This window comes from Carassius auratus, chromosome 16 (assembly GCF_003368295.1).
Source record: "Carassius auratus strain Wakin chromosome 16, ASM336829v1, whole genome shotgun sequence".
In the NCBI taxonomy this organism is placed as follows: domain Eukaryota; kingdom Metazoa; phylum Chordata; class Actinopteri; order Cypriniformes; family Cyprinidae; genus Carassius; species Carassius auratus.
The window spans coordinates 6,193,178-6,210,639 of record NC_039258.1 but is presented as its reverse complement, the minus strand read 5'-3'; the positions used below and the strand labels follow the sequence as shown (position 1 = coordinate 6,210,639).

Sequence of the window (17,462 nt, the reverse complement as noted above, 5' to 3'; positions counted from 1 at the left end):
ACCCTGCATCTCCCCTACGCCCAATGATGTTGGCACACGCTGTTACACTTCCTGTTTAGCCTGCTGTGACAGACAGCTGGTAGATTGACTTATTTAATCTAGAATGCTTCATTAAATGAGCACATAACTAATGACTCATTGTGTTCTCATAATCCAAAAATAAATTCTCCCAATATTAAGTGAACTAAGAACATTTGCCAGCCATAAATATCTCCCAAAAGTCATGAAAAATTCCTACTGGCCAGTATGTTTTAATTTACATGTCAAAACCAATTTTTACTCACATTCCATGCATGTTGAATGTTAATTTAGGATTCTGTGCATAATGCTTTCAAGTTGTTTATTCAAGCATAATGGCTGAACAAATCTCTTGCTAACCGTGATACGGCTGCACCTTAGCACCTCTCCCCCCGAAGGAGGTTGAGTTATTATCAAAGCAGTCTGGATAAAAGGCAGGGAGCATCTGAGAAAAGAATAAACAACATGACTGAGTTGTGGGGTGATCTTTAGAGCTTTCTCACCCATCAAAGTAAAGAGTTGGACACGGTGGGCATAGCGTTCCCAGGTTCAAGAGTTCAACTGTGTAAAATTCAGTCCTGGGAACCTCCATCTCATGCTACAGTGGGCACAGTCACAAAGTTCCCTGACAATTTAATCCTGTCTTGCTGAACAGGAGGGTTTCAAAGATCAGCCAAGGTCGGGGAGACATGTCACACGTCATTCAACCTAAATTTATGACTAAGAGGGACAAACCGTGACATAATCACTTGGAGTCACAGGAAAACAGAATGAAAAATGGTCTTTTGGCAGTTTTTCGCTCTCTCGCTGTCTTTTAGCCACCCTCCTTGCTCATCCTGCCACCAATTTCTATAGTCCCTAACTAAGTGAGGCATTTGCTAACTGTGTAAGATGACACAGTCTTTTATGTGAGCCCTTAGAGGCCAGGTAGTATCTGCAGATTCTCTGTCTCTCTCTCTTTCGGTCTCTGTCAAGACTCTCCAAGCAGAAACACACCAGGCAGAAAACATCAAAGGAGTCCCTCACACTCGCTAGGAGCACAACTTCAAAGCTTGGACTTGTTACTCACTGCAAATATGTGTGTTCAGCTAAAGCTCGCCCAAGATAACAGCCCCAAATACACTGTGGCAATTTCATACAGGATTCAAGCACCACTGCAACCTGAGAATTGACTTCAGTGGCGTAATTAAAAGTGAATGTTTGGTACAGGGGAGGAAATTGTTTCACATATACAGTCTCCTGAGTTGCATTCTCATTGAAATGCACCTGGAGAAATTTTAGTTACTACTGAATGCTTCTGGAGAACTTTTGATTCATGCAAATACACCCAGTATTAACATTCACAAACTAAATGGCGAAGAAAACAAAAATAACGAATTTATTCAATAATTTATTTGTCAACGGTCTGAATATCACCGTGCTGCGTATGCTCTTCTGTGTCCTCCACACCACAAGGATGCGCTGTTTTATTTCAAATCAATTATTGACTAAAGTCTTTATTATTGTTTTCTTCGCTTATAAAAAGTGTTCATGTCTGATGGCAGATGGAGTATTCTAACGATGACTTTCCATACCTCCAGGTTTCCATCCAAAATATCTTAAATTATGTTCCGAAGATGAACAGAGCTTTTATGGGTTTGGACGAAATTGGAAATCCTTCCATGTCATATCTTTCTATGATAAACAGAATAGACTGACTGACTGACTGACTGACAAACAGATAAAATGATAGGCTGGATCTTGATTCTATCCACTGGGAATTAATTAGATTGTGAAAAGAACTTAAATGGAGCAAACAAAGACTACTGTACAAAGACATTTTTTACAATAACATGCACTGATGAATCATTAAGAACATGACCATGTATATGTATCTAACAAAATACTTTAAGGTCAGTTTTGATTTCATGTTGGCTTAGGTGTAAAAGCTGCCAAAAGACACAAAGAAAGGATGTTTTGAGAAGGAATACACTGAAATCAGTGCCATTCATCAGGCCTCTGTATGCAGCCTTTTCTCTTTTTCATGTCTTGGTAACACAGCAGTGTGAAAAGGTGTTTGGGGCTGAAAATAAGCATAGCAGATATTTCTGACTCCAGCACGCCAGCACCTCTTTGTTCCCTTTCTCTCCCTGATCCCAGACAAAAAAAACAACAACACAGACGTGCGACGCACTGCACAATTTACACATCCACATCAGTGCACACAGCAGGGGCAAACACAGGCACACTGCTTAAGCAGGGCAGCACTTTTAACCCCTCAGGGTGTGTGCGTGTGTGTGTGTTTGTGGGGTAGAAGACACACATGATTACACAGATGTTCATCACATCACATACAAATGTTACATTTATTTAGAGCAAGTGTGTGTGTGTGTGTGTGTGTGTGTGTTTGTGTGTGCGTGTTTTAAATGGGGGAAGGTTTCTTAAGCAGAGAGTTTTAACACCTTGCAATGCTGGGTTTACAGTCTACCACCTCATTACAAAAACAATCGCTGTCTCGACGCTCCACACTCCGCACCGACACAGCTCTTTCCTCACCTTCTTAAAATACTCAGAACATTTCATTTTTCAAACCATCCACACCTTTTAATGGAAGCTGACGTGCTACACCCTAGAGAACAGAGGTGAAACATCCAAAAACTCTCACATTCTCAGCTTCAGAAGATCCTTTTTTTTTACTTTTTCTATCATCACAGGTAATAAATAGATGACTGGAGTCTTGCCCAGCATTGCTATAGAGGTTCCCATGGGGCTCTGAGTTTTCTTAATGTACTATAGGTGGTTGACAGGGTCTTCTGGGTGGTTGGTAGTTCGAAAGTGATGAATGCAATCTAATGTAGATCGTTTTTACAATTTATAACATAAAAACTCTTTTGATGTGAACATGCAGAGTTAAAATCTTTCATTTTGCATAAAAGATGAAAACTTAAATTAAACATTTAGTGTAATATTAAAAACATTAATAGACATTACTATGCATGCCTTCCCATCATGCACTTATAAATGATATAATAATCTACAGGATTTAAATATTCATTAACATCTTGAATAATTTATAATTGTTTATGAGAGTAATGTAAGATCATTCAGCAATGAGCACATGTTAAAGAAAGTGTGAAATTAAGTTGAACAGCATCTGTGATCTCTGTGTCATCTTGGTTTGTTACTGTCACATTCTATGTCATTATGGGATTCTCAAGGATTCTCCTTGGAGTAGTGCATCACTGGGCTCTTTTTGCAGTATGGACAGTATTATCTGTTGACTTAGAGGAGTGCATTAAATCCAAGATTTAGGGAAGTAGGTCTCTGTATCCCATGGTGGGCAAAGAATGCAGAATGTGGAAACACTGGTTGGATGCTCTCCACATGTCCACTGTCTGTTTGGAGACCGCTTGTCACTGACCTCTGGGTCAGAGCGTCTGGGGGGAAGGGGACAGTGGGTGTCAGAAATGCAACGGGTCACCCTTCCTGCAGGGGAAATCTGAAACACATGTCTCTTTAGGAGCTGGGGGTTAATTTCTTTATCTGTAGGTCTTTTGGTAGTTTTGCGATTTTTTTTCTAGGCACAGAAAGAGACAGTAGTGGCACAACAAAACAACTTGGTTGTACACTGGCTTCGATTATATTTCATAGATATCTTACTCTCAATTATTTATTTCACTACCCCGTACCTTTCCTCTCATCGACTAACTCCACAAGATGACATAGTTGTATTTTACTGCCAAAAGAATCCGACAGTAGCAAACCAAGACAAACAGAGATCACAGATGTTCAACTTAAGGCTGATTTATACTTCTGTTACAAGTTAAACAGGTCACGGGGAACTCCTATGAAGCTCAAGTAAGGACAGAACCTTCCCTGATACTCTAAGCATGGGAGAAAGGCGGTTAAAACTTCACACAGTCTGCTCATTAAGAGGACCTTCTGTTTAACTGAGTTTCCTCTGCCTGTTCATAAATCAACAAACACTCCACAAGCTGCAGCTGAAGCCTTAATACCCTGTGTGGTGAACAGGCATCTTAAATAGCCTATAAGACTCACACAAAACAGACCCCTGCAGTCACCTCCATTAATCTTTGAAATCGCATCTGCTCAGTGAAAAATATGTGCATACATGTTTCCAACGACGGGGTGTTAGAGCCCAACCTGGAACCAAGTCAAGTTTTCAAAGCAACAAATCAGTCTAGCAAGACTAATGCAATTTTATTTGCTATCACTTCTGACCGCTGCACTATAAGCAGGTTGTGGTATCATAAAGATTGTAATTAATTACTCTGGATGTTAAATATGTTTTCAGAACTTATGAAAGAACCATTCCCATTTTATAAGGAAAAGTGCCATAGGTTCTTCTGACATAAAGCTCCTTAAATTGAGTCTGAATGCTACTGGTCTTCAGTGCTTTGTTTCAAGCAGTAAGCTGGAATGTGTTGTTTAAGATCATAAATAGTACATGATATCAAACCTTTAATAATTAAATCCATCTGCTAAGGTGCTGGACTGTAAAATGATGTAACAATAGCATCAAATAGAGAAATTAGGAAGCCAAAACTAGCAAGACATATATGACATAGTTAGGAACAGCCTTTGGGTACGTTTTTGTTGCACGATATTTGCCCGTGGATGCGGAAATGCCTTGTGGACATGTTGCCCTCATTTCTGTAGAAGCGTTTGGTTCTGTCTGTCGTTTGGACTCGGCTTTGAATCCGACATGGCTTAGGGCAACACAATGCAGCTTTCATGTTTCCAATCACATCCTGGTTATGCAATCTGGCTCCATGGGACGTGTCGGAGAACGGGTGCACATAAAATGACAGCATGCTGACCGGACGGGCATAATGTTCTGGTTAGGGCAGCTCTTCCTGTCTGTGCTGGGCAGATTTCATGAGCTGATGGAAGCGGGATGCTGTTGTTAGCACTCCATTATGGAGAGATGATTGGTGAAACATCTGTTTCGTAAGGGAAAAAAAGACTTCTTCCAAAGTGGCTTTAAAGTTTTAAGCTGTGTGGTTTGGTAAGACAGCATAAAATCACACAACCCCTCTTAAGAAGTAAAATATGATCAGCCAAATCAAATCAAGAATCAGGCTTGATGGGCATGTGAAGAGAGAACAAAGGAACAAAGTCAGACACTGTCACCAGACAGTGAAAAGAACTTTAAAAAATTAAAATTATAGAAAAAATGAAGGTCTACAAGAATGAATATTGTAAACTGTGCCTGTCAACAACCTAAAAGCAAATTCAGTTTAAAGTAGGTCCAATTTATATTACATTATACGAATCTCAGTTATGGGAAAATAAAAGAGTATCCTCAAAAATCAAATATCACTTGACCCCATACATGACCAGGACCTACAGTTGCACACATCAAATCTAACTAAACACTTTAGATCTGAATATCTCTTATTTTCCAGTTCAAGACCTGTTTCAAAGTAAAATGCCATTTTTTCCCCTACAATAAAGTCAACAGACAAGATGTTCTTTAAAATGGGGCCCTAGGGTTAACTGGCCTCCATTAAGTTTTCACCTGACAGGAATGTCAGAGGTAAATTAGCTGTCTTCCCACACTGTGAAGATAGTTTTAGCTTCCAACAGCACTGACCTACTGGGCCTCAGAGCATAAAGTGTGGCGAAAAAGAGTAAGGTAGTCTGCCAAAGCTTTAAAGTGAGAAACTCCACTTCTGTACACTACAGTATATCTTTATTGACAGGTAAACTAAACACAATGATCGATGTCATTACTGATATCATTGTCTGTGGTTGCTTCTTTTGATATACTGTACGTTTCCTGTTAAGATATTAAACCAGTTTATTTATCTTCTTCTCAGTTTCCTATAATGATATTTGTGAGCCAAAAACACAAACCAAATGAATCCCAGGAACACAGCTCACTGAGTTCAATCAATAGGTTGCCCCATAAATCCTATCTGGGCATTTATTTTCCCCCACAAAGTCATTTTTTACTCATATTCATGTAGTCAACATAATATCCATTTTACAAACCTGTCCCTTGAAATTGAATAAATGATGCCTTTTGAGAGTCACACCTCACCAAGTGAGCAACAGTTCTATAAAACTATACCCATGGGGCCGAGCGTCATTGCTGAAGGGTATGTGTTTATTTTGCAAGACTAGTTTACCCACAGGCATCTCAGAGACGGCCTCCAATTAAACGTGAAATCTTAAACTAACTGTGTTTGTTTGTTGATTTTCTGCTCTGTACAAACCTAAGAAATCTTTTCGTATTTGCTTAATTGATTTCTGCAGCTTTTAAATCTTTAAACGAGTCCCTCTTTCTGTCAGTTTATTTTTGCTCTTTGAAGTTGGCATTTCAAAAGAGGGAGCTGCAAAGCAATATGCAAATGACAATCTAGGACTACTCCGTTGCCCCGAATGAAATCGACAGTAGCACTGGAGAGATTTTCGACTGCATGCTTACATAATATTGATTTCCCATCACAGTTTATTGGCTCATGGACCTTCCAACACATGTTGATGTGTTTTCCTCATTAAAATGATCTGTCTCCTCTGACAACCGGAGCAGAACATATACAGCTTCATGCTTCCACTAGCTCCAAGAACACAAGCAAGAAACAGCTGGTGTCGGACGCCTGGAGACTACGGGACATGCAAGTGTGTGGCACAGGTGTTCCTCCAGTTGTGGGCTAAAAGCCTCGCAGGCCCAGGTGTTCATTCACAACATGCTGCATATTTGGGTCATAGTACTGGGACAGGGAGAAAGAGAGGAATACAGATCAGGATCATTCTTCGCCACCAGGTCTCAAGACCAAATGCAAGCCAAGCTTGAACATATTTAATGATTTAATTAGGTCTCTATGTACTTAAAGGCACAGTTCACCAAAAATGAACATTCTGTCATCATTTATCCATCTATCCTTCCTCCAAACCAACCACGTGTCCTTTGTACGGGTCACGGGTGTCATTATTTACTCACCCTAATTTATGTCCAAATCTGTATAAGGGGAACATTTTAATAGCTTAAATGTGAAAATGATGACACCTTTAACAATGTATACAATGGGACTTTTTCCTTTAGCTTGTGTTCTATAGGTGACAACAGATAGTTGCCAAGATTCAGCAGACGCAGGCAAACCGTAGAAAGAAGAGAGGGAGAGGTTAGAGAGAGAGAGAGAGAGAGAGACAGATGCTCGCCACAAACAGAGTTCACATAATTACTGTGTGTCAGGGCTTTGGAGAGCTCTCATTTCCACCGTACAAAGAAAGAGAATACAGGAAGAAAACATGCTGATCCCACAAACTGTATCGAAATGCTTGGCACACAAACTGGTCGGTGGATAAAATTTTCATGTTAATGGCTCTAACTGTCAAATGACTTTAACAAAGTATCTGCACTACTTTCAAATCAACTTCATGCCATGGAATAACGAAGACTGTTTTTTCTAGACAGAGTGCAGGACTCAATGAGTCACCAACATTTTTCTCAGCTGAAACCCTCCCCCCTGACTTAAATTGTTAACTTGAAATATCCCCAATAAGTGTCATCATACATTCATATCATTATTGCAAATTACTTAAGCTAATTTAATCATTTAAATGATTTAAGAACTTAAGAATATAATAATTGTAATCATTTTATGTGATAATGCTCTATTTTAAAAACATTATTATTATTTATTTACTTTGGAATTTTATCAGTTAGTTTTTTTAATTTATTATTAAATTATTTTATATTACAAATCTCACAAACCACTAGTTGAGAAACCTTGGTCTAGACAAAGGTGGCAAAAAACAAGCTACACTCTTCTCAGGTGGACAATCACAGTGGCAAACATCCCGTCTTATATTTCCAAGGGCTATTACACAATGATAAGCACTGTGCAATTCTTTCCAGTGGCTGCACTTTCCACACAAAAGGGAACAGTTCGTCCTCATTGATCTCTTAATGGAAGCGTGTTCAGCTAGATTGAAAGACGAATCAAAACCACTCATTGGCAGAATGGGATTTTTTTTTATCTCTTAGCTTTTTCCCCCAGCTTACTGATATCAGTTCAATCAGCCGAAACTCTGATCATCAACTTTGATAAATAAATTTGTGACTGAAATCCCACAGTGGAAGGTTTAAATTGAATGCACTTCAAGAGCAATTTCGTTTGCCGTGAAAGTGAGGGATTTCCAAAAGGGAGGGAGGAAAGAGGAGTGACAGCATTCTTCTCCAGGAATTAAAATAAATCCAAGCCAGCGTGACCAATTTAACAATTAAGATCAAAAACCGAGGCTGAAATGGGAGCCCTGTGTGGCTGAGGCTTGGTGCAGTTTACCACGGGGCGAGAGGACGGGGGGTTCTGATGACCTTGCCCTAATTCATCGTTAAAAAACACCATGGCTCTGGGCCACTCTACATATCCTGTCAATAAACTATTATAGCACAATGGACAGGCGGCCTGCCATGCTGGCACAAAGTACAATTAACTCTGAGGACAGGGTATGAACAGAGAGATCAAAACAGGAACAAACAGCTGAGAAAATGAGCAATACACTACGTATACTAGGGAGAGACAGAAAAAGTAGTAGTTTGAAAGAATATCCATCATCTAGGATTCCAAATCTAGATATTTACCATGGATTTACTAAATGCATAATTAATTCATAAATCCATTTATTTAAAAAAAAAAAAGTTTAATTTATTTTTTATTCATTTACTTATTCTCTGTTACTATAATGTAAACTGACTTGTAGCATAAAATATTCTTCTGTCCTCCAGTAGCAGATTTTCTCACATGCCAAAAACCACATAAACAGCAATGAGTACTCAAAAGTACTCAAGGTACACACATATCTTTTTTTCTCACCAGCCTTGTCCGGCCTTCAGTAACAATGATTCAAACTGACCCAGACAGCTCTCCAGGGCTTCATTTACAACCAAAAAAGATCATTCTGTAAAGCTTTGGCTTCCTCACAATAGTATATCCTGCAGCGGTCTCTGAACTTCTCTGAATGCGTACACACACACTCACTCACAACAGCATGAATTTAAGGGCACAATTAAAATCACTTTGACTTAAACAGCCGCCCATCACCCCACGCACAACGTGTGATCTTCAGAATAACTCAGCGCAGGGTGAAATCTCCTGTGCACATTGCTATAATAGTCCTTCTCTAGAGCAGGGGATCATGGTCAGGTCCTTAGGCTAACCACAGCAGATGGGGAAAGGACTAATTGTACAAAGCAAACGAACGGGTGAGAAACGGGTGGTCTGGGATGCCTCTGAGCACTTGAATTCCTTCTGCTGGTTGAATGTGTCACTGAAGGGCACGGGGACAAGAAGATTCCAGAAAACAACTTTCTTCAGAATTACAATCTAAAGACAGGGGATTGCTGAAATATTTAAAGAGTTATATTTAGTTAAAAGGTGTTTGGCAGGGGATTAGAGTAGGTCATTTTTTTCTTGTAGATTTATTGTCAGTGCATAAGCAATGAAGAGGTAATTAATGGACAACTACAGAAAAACAAACCTCCTCACACTGACAGCACGCCTAAGTGAGCATCTCTTCAGATGACTAATGAGTGACATCTCTAATCACCTGCCCAGGGCAGCCATCAAAACCCTCTGCAACATTCCTATTTCTCATTCTACAGTAAATCTCACATATAATAACAACACCCTATCATTTATTGTTCCAATATGGTGTCATGGGCTTAGGGCTAAGGTTAAGTGCTTTGCAATGGTGATGGTTCATGGCTCAGTTCTTGTAAAGACAGAGGTAACAATCTGCCAGTTATCAGCCATCTCTTGTTTACACTGCGCTTCAAGATTTACAATAGAGTGTATACTTGATGCATTAAAAATGAATTTATCTTATGTGTTGTCACATGTCCATATATTCGCTATATTTTTACATTTTGTGTTACACGACTGTTCAAAAGTGTGTTTTTTTAAAGGAATGAACACTTTTATTTAGTAATCTTATTAAATTACATTCAGCACTGATAATAAGAATATTTCTTGAGCATCAAACTAGCAAGGATCATGAAACACTGAGTACTGGAGTAATGATTAATATTTAGCTTTGCCATTACAGGAATAATAGACATCTATTTACATAAAGTATGTATTTTTCCACTTTAGGTGTCAGCGAACTTAACAGTAGTAGACAGGCCTCTTTTCTGACCTGGGTGTGCACAGAGCTCAAGCTTGGCTGGTGTGTTATAAAATAGGCAATCCTTAGAACAAATCAAGTGCATGTGGGAGACAAAAGGGCAAACTGTCCCTAATCACAACTAAAGTACACTCAACCTTTCTGAGCCCGAAGGGAGAAGAAGGACGATTGGAATATAATGGGTCTTGAGGCAAAAGGAAGCTACTAAACTCCACTGTCTCAGAGCTGTGAATATCACAGTGAAGCACACAAGGTCACCAATCCATGCCCTTGCACTTTGCTGCCCCCTTTTTGATTCGCTTTTATTGACATGAATGAGGTGACTGAGGGTAACAATGTCCAATGGAAGCCGGATGGAAACTCCATGGTTAATGGTTGAGGTTCATTTATAATTCATAGCCATTATTAACCAGCATTTACAATGACAGCGATTTGTCAGGCATTTGTCAGACAGTGAACAGACATCCTACATTTTCAATAAGAGTTGATAACTTGTGGCGACATAAAAGACACAAATGAGCATCTACCAGTGGAAAAGCAAACGTTAACCCTAGTTTGCAGTAGTTTGCTTGCAATACAATATATTTTATACAACAAAAGATGCTCTTTCTGTCTTGGAAAAAGTGTATCTAAACTACAATCACAATTGTCCATATTTTTTTAATGCTAGAAAACCACACTGAACACAATGTCAGATGGGTCAATGCATCTCAGGTGGTCCAATGGAGAAAGCTTGAACATTTGAATTTTTCCAAATTAGGTAAACTTGTATTATAAACTTACCCTATAAGTGAAACTTATCTTGATCATTACATTTGGACTTAAATTCTAAGTCTAAAGAACAAGAATATGCAAAATATTCATGTACATGCACTTTGAAATGCAATCAAAGATCAATTTTTGTTTCAAGGACTATCCTGCGCTGATATTCTGAGGTTTTTGTAAATGTCCATAGCACCAAAATAAAAAAATACAAGTTATCTAAATAAATACATGCATTTCAAAATATACATCTGCAGTAACGTCAACTGACTTCCGACTGTTACTTGTCATCTTTTTTGAATGCATTTGCATCCAATCATCCACCCTTGCTTCCTCTTTTGACCCACTAGACAATCTTTTCAAACAGACTACACAGTGTTGAATGACAGATAACGTTCTTTATAAGGATATTTTAAACTTTCATGGGTGTATGGATTCTTTAAGGGTGGAAAAGAAGAGAATGTGTACAACATGCGAGCCATTATCAGTGTTTACCAAGCCAATGAAGGCACCACAGGGATGGTCTTTATGAGGATTAGAAAGCTGCCCCGCGGTCCCTGACTGTGTGCGCTGCATAGTAATGCTAATGCTAATATTGCAGGACAAACTGTTAAGCCTCTCTGCTCTATGAGTGGCTTCTTGATCAAATGGCAAGTGACATTGGGGTGAGTCAACCATACTGGTGTCTCTCATCCAGTACTGCTGTAATACAAATGTGGCAGGCCAATAAAATAACAGATATGCTGATGGCAAATGCTAGAGCATAGAGCTAGCAGTGCCAAAGTCATAGGTTTGATTCCCAGGAAGTTGGATAGATCAATACATTCTGTAATGCATATATATATATATATATATATATATATATATATATATATATATATATATATATATATATATATGTATATGTGTGTGTGTAACCCCTCTCACCCGGGTCTTCTCTGACGCTCCTCGCACTAGCGACGAGCGGGGCTCGATCCCGGGTCTCCGGCATGGTAGGAGGACGCACTAACAAGGAGGCTAAATGGCTACAGCCACTAGCATTTGTCGCTAGTGCGTCTGTTGAGATCGGGGAGTGAGGTTTACCTGCACAGCACTACTCGCTGGCCTCCGTTACACTCACCCCCTAAACCTCACTCCCATCCGGGTCACAGCACCAATGTAACCCCTCTCACTTGGGTCTTCTGTGGTGCCTTCACTCACTCCGAGCGGGGCTCGAACCCAGGTCTCCGGCATGGGAGGAGGACGCACTAACAAGGAGGCTAAATGGCTACAGCCACTAGCATCTGTCGCTAGTGCGTCTCTTGAGATCGGGGAGTGAGGTTTACCTGCACAGCACTACTCGCTGGCCTCCGTTACATATATATATATATATCAAAAGGTGATCTTAAGTATCTAAATGAAATATCAGGGTGAACAGAATAACAATATACTGATATTGTATGAGCACAGCCTTAATGTTTATGTGCATGATAATATCTTGTTTTTGCTGGCAACGAGAACAAATAAACCGCTAATTCTGATTAGATCCCAATTGCAGCAAAAGGAAAATCTCAAATGAAATATGTCTGGCATAAAACAGATCTAAATCTATCCAACTTTGCAGTTGTTACCTGGAGAAGCAACATTACGAGTCAGATATCAAAGACTACGGGGACTATGTCTGAGTATGTCTGTGAGTATCTTCACTCTGTTAACACAGATGGGACTTTCTCATCTAAACTTCACACATAAACGGGACAAAACAAACAGCGCAGTTCCAAAAGCACTCAAACGGACTGTGTTAGCATGAGGCTTCACAATGGATTCAAAAATAATTGTCTCCCAGAAGACCCTGCATTGGCTTGACTTCACCATACAAGCAGTTGGAGAGAGAAAGTCCTTCAAACTGCCTCAGAAAATGAGATACAAAGCTCTTCTGCTGCCAACAGGACTGTGTTCCCATTGTGCTGAATTCTCACAGAAATGTGGAGAGGACACTCCACTGTTGTAGCGTTTTAAAGAGAAAGCTGTGCTGGAATGACAGAAAGGCTAAAACACAATGAGTTCAGGTCTTTGTAGACCAGACTAGGATAGAAAATGCAGACCAGACAGTATCCTGTATGTATGGTGAAATGACAGAAATGGACAGCAGCCAAAGAAACATGCAATGCAACTAACTACAAATCGTTTTTTAATCAAGTACAGAATCAATCAAATCAAAACTACACAAACAGTTAAATCAGCCTGAAACACTGTGAAATCACAATCAACAACATCAACGTGACCACAAGATTAAACTTTTTAAATGTTTTCGTTAGAAAGAAGTTACTCAGCACTGGACAAAACAAATGGTGACTGAAGCGGTGAGTATGTGGATTCCAACCTGAACACCTCCGATTGGCCATTGCATTTTTGAAATCAACAAACATGTCTGTGATTGGCTAAATTATTCACCTCTGTGAAAATGCTTTTTAAAATTATTTGACGCTTTCCAAAAAAAGATACACTGGATTGTTTGCCAAATCTATTTCGTTATGCTATTCTTACGAAGAATACATAGGTTATGGGCAGCTTTTCCACACTAAACTCAAGTCTGACCGTCCCCCTCGGTCCTAAGTGGGGGGCACAGGGATGTCCATGGGGGGGGGGGGGTCCAGTCCCCCCCTCTGGCGCCATGCCTGATATATATATACAGATGTGGCCTTATATATATATATATATAGAGAGAGAGAGAGAGGAGCTTGACCATACCGCCCACCCAAAGTCCAGACATGTGTTTGGCAGACGCTAAATTCTTAAGTGTAGGAGAAACCTCTTGTTTCATTTTAAAAAGGCCACATCTGTTCTACTCACTGCCTTTGACAGAGCTTTCTAACAAGCTCTCATCCCAACTTAAATTATCCTGTAATTCTCCAATCAGTGGAAGCAAGATCATTACAACAGAGAAGACATATACTTTACAGAAATGCACATAATAACTCTTATTTCTCTTTTCAAGGCAACACGTTGCGCTATTATTTCAGAGGAGCAATTTCGGTAAACATGTCAAGAGGTATATTTATCCGATTGCTGAATTCACTCTGTCAAACAATCACTGAGACGACCTCAATCAGAGTCACAAACAACCCCAATGGCATATTCAGGTGATGGACGGGGACCTTTGCTTGCAAAAACAAACATTTATATCCCCCGACATCAACTACACATCCTGCCCCAGGGAAGGTATTTGAGACCATATGTGCTGTCTGGTGACTTCCAGGTGAATAAATATCACTAATTATCCCAAACAAACAGTTGAATAAAGGTTTGCTTTTAGAGCTCTGATTAGCGAAATCAGACCTGCATGACCTCAACCACTTAAGCTAAACTCATAGTCATAATTAGACGACTTTCTCCATAACATTTATGTTCACTTGAACCCAGTTACTTGATGATACCGAGTGAGCTCATTTGAGTTTAGTCAACATGTCCTAATGTATCTGTTTCACAATAATTTAAGTCGAGTTAGCCGGCAAAGTGCATTAGTGTATTACAGTTAGAGATGTACCAATCACAGATTGTTCCTTTGCTCCAGTTTCACCATTTTTTTGATGATTTTAATAATTTTTTATGGGATCTGAACATACTTCTGAAGCTTGAGCTTGTCACTTAAACCTAGCCACTACTCTAATATTTGTTTACCTGATTATCAAACCGTGAGGACAAACATTCACAAGTGAATCTAAACAATCTTGACAACCCAAACAAACTACCTCAATGAATTTATATGGTTCCTGCAGCTCAATTAGTAATGCATGGCACTATAATGCCAGTATCATGGTTTTGATTCCAAAGAAATGCATGAACCTATACAAAGTGTAGGCCAATCTTACAATATAAATTGCTTCAGATAAAGGTGTCGGCCAAATGCATACATGTCATTAATATCAAAAGAAGACATAACATTGCATTAAACATCACATATGCTGCCTCTTGTGAATAAAGACACAAATAAAATCAAAATAAAAAACATTATGACGGTGTTTTTTTTGAGTGTGTTATTAAATTAAGTTGACTTTTCCCCCCACATTAAACCTCAGGTATTGCTGCAGTTTAAAATAAACAGTACATGTCCCCAAATGAAATAAATTAAATACAACTTTCACATATCGGAAAGGTGACTTCAGTAAAACTGTGAGGCGCAATGGAAATCCAAATAACTTTTGAAGGAAATATCGAAGATCTGAGATGATACTCACTCATAGCGCTCAGTTTTAAAATCGCAACTGCAGATTAATATGCGAACTTAAAGGAATGGTTAACTTAAAATGATAATTTTGTCATCAATTGACATCATTTCATCTGCAGGACACTACGGGGACGTTAGGGAGACTCAGTCACCGTTTACTTACATTGTACGGAGAAATCTGAAATGAAAGTGAATGGTGACTGAGGCTGTTAGTCTCTATTCACGTCATTCTATGTTATACAGCAGAGAGAAAGTCAGAACAGCTTTTGAGCAACATAATAGTGAGTGAATGACGGCAGAATTTGCATTTTGGGGGTAACTAGGCTATCCCTTTAAACATACAAATGAACGCGTAAACTATTCATTTAAAAAGGCTGTAGGCTAGACTAGCCTGCATAAAATACCTCTCATGTTGTGGATTTTGACCATGACCTCGGCTGTTGACATCAAACGATACGCTAAGTACACGCGTCCGGAGTCTCTTTCCATCTGGACCGGTGAGTTTCCGTCCGAAACTACCTCGAACCATTTCTTCTCGAACTTCTGGTCCGGTACCGTGAAGATCAAGTCTCCGACTTTCACATCTTCAGAAACGGTAACGGTGTAGGATACTTCTTCGGAAACGGTTCTCGGCTTCCTAACTCGGCTTTTAACATCGGTAAAAATCTCTATCCTGTCAGTTGTTACGTTAAATTGTGGCGTATTGTTGTTTTTATCAAGCATCTCGATCTTAACTGACACTTCTTCAGATATCTTACTGCAGCGCGGCAAGCGCGCGCTCACTCTATAGCTCGATTTGGATTCCCTGTCAAAAGTTTTGGTGGTTTTTAAAACGAATCCTGCGTTGTCCAGATATTCAAGTGAAAAATCCGACGAGTCTTCCCCTGTCAAAACTGTTTTAAGTTCAGCCAAGTTTAATTCTTTGCATTTGTCTCCCAGAGGAAAAGGAAAGCCAGCGACAACAGTTCCAGGAGGTGCGCCTTCCTCAATTTGTCCATAAAAAACAGCCGAATGCACATTAGAAATGGCAAGAAAAAGAATAAAAAAACATGCGGTGGGAAATATGAAAAAAGTCGGATTCCGTAAATGCGCCGTCATTATTCCATTAATTCTGCCACAGCTGTATGTCCTTAAAAATCAATCTGACTTTTATCCCTTATGCATCAATTAAATGCTACAAATGTAGACCAAACCACCATTGAATAAGATAAATAAACTGTTTGCACGCTATCTGCACTTTAGGTTTTCAATGCAAGATGTCAGTGTTTAGTGTGTAGCTCCTCGACCGGCATCATTCAACCACAGGCTACTCTCACTCATTCCCGCATCCACCGATACACAGCATCTCCATGTGGTACCCGAGGCCCCGCCTTCAAAATTATAGCCAATCAAATTGACGGAAGGGTTGGACTAGAGGCATAAACCCTCCTACTAAATTTAAATAAATATGCAGCTTTCACCGGTCATCCAGTGAGTTGCGTGTGCATGGATGCAGTTTATATTGTTAAAAGGTTTTTGAATCATTTCAGACTGAGATTTTTACTTTTTGCCGTTTTTAAACGACACTACCATTCAAAAGTTTGGGGTGTGGAAGGTTTTGAAAGAGACTTGAAGTTTTATCCTGAAAAAGTAAGAATCCTGAAAAAAATTGTATCACAGTTTCCACAAAAAGTAGTTTCCCAGAAATTCCATAGGAAACTATTGACATGTAGTACTTTTATATATGCATACACACACACACACACACACACACACACATCAAATTGATGTGCAAACCAAAACCTTTGTCAAGTGCATAGGGAAACTCACTGCCCTACAAAAGGCAAACATCGCAACTACACATTTTCTACAAATTAATTATGATGAAATCACAGCTATTGCATAAACACAGCTATTCTGACCAGTCTGAACAAGTCACAGTCACTTATGCTTTTCGGTTTCAAATTAAGCCATTTAATGCTTTATGTAAATTATTTAAAAAATTATAGGAAATTATATGACTTATGAGAATAGTCTATGCAGTTTATGTGGCCACAGCAGTTCTTTTAGATCATAATCTGTCTTGTGATAGACAACTTTAACTCAACTGTTCTCAGATCCAAAGATAATGGAGTGTGATATGAATTGAATCAAAAACTTTAAAGCCAGTTTTCTTTCTTCAGTGTTGGCATAGTTACTGCATTTTGCCTTTGTTAGGTGGCATATTGCCTCTGAAAGACAGGGGATCAAGGTTTGGTTGGTTAGCCTTAGCAACCTTGCTGGTAGAATCCATTACATCACACTTCACTCAATGTCATCTGGCTGATGGATTCTGTTTGAGGCACAATGAACACACACAGAC

General features: G+C 39.3%; 1 protein-coding gene across 1 annotated transcript in view; it reads right to left on the bottom strand.

Annotated features, from left to right (window-relative positions):
* LOC113115923 (neural-cadherin) overlaps window positions 1–16,431 on the bottom strand; it is a 119,660-nt gene extending 103,229 nt beyond the window's left edge. Inside the window, exon 1 of the mRNA XM_026283655.1 lies at window positions 15,526–16,431. Within this exon, the coding sequence (XP_026139440.1) occupies window positions 15,526–16,219 (694 nt within the window). The 5' untranslated portion in view covers window positions 16,220–16,431. The remainder of the gene's footprint in view (window positions 1–15,525) is intronic.
* Window positions 16,432–17,462: the final 1,031 nt, after the last annotated feature.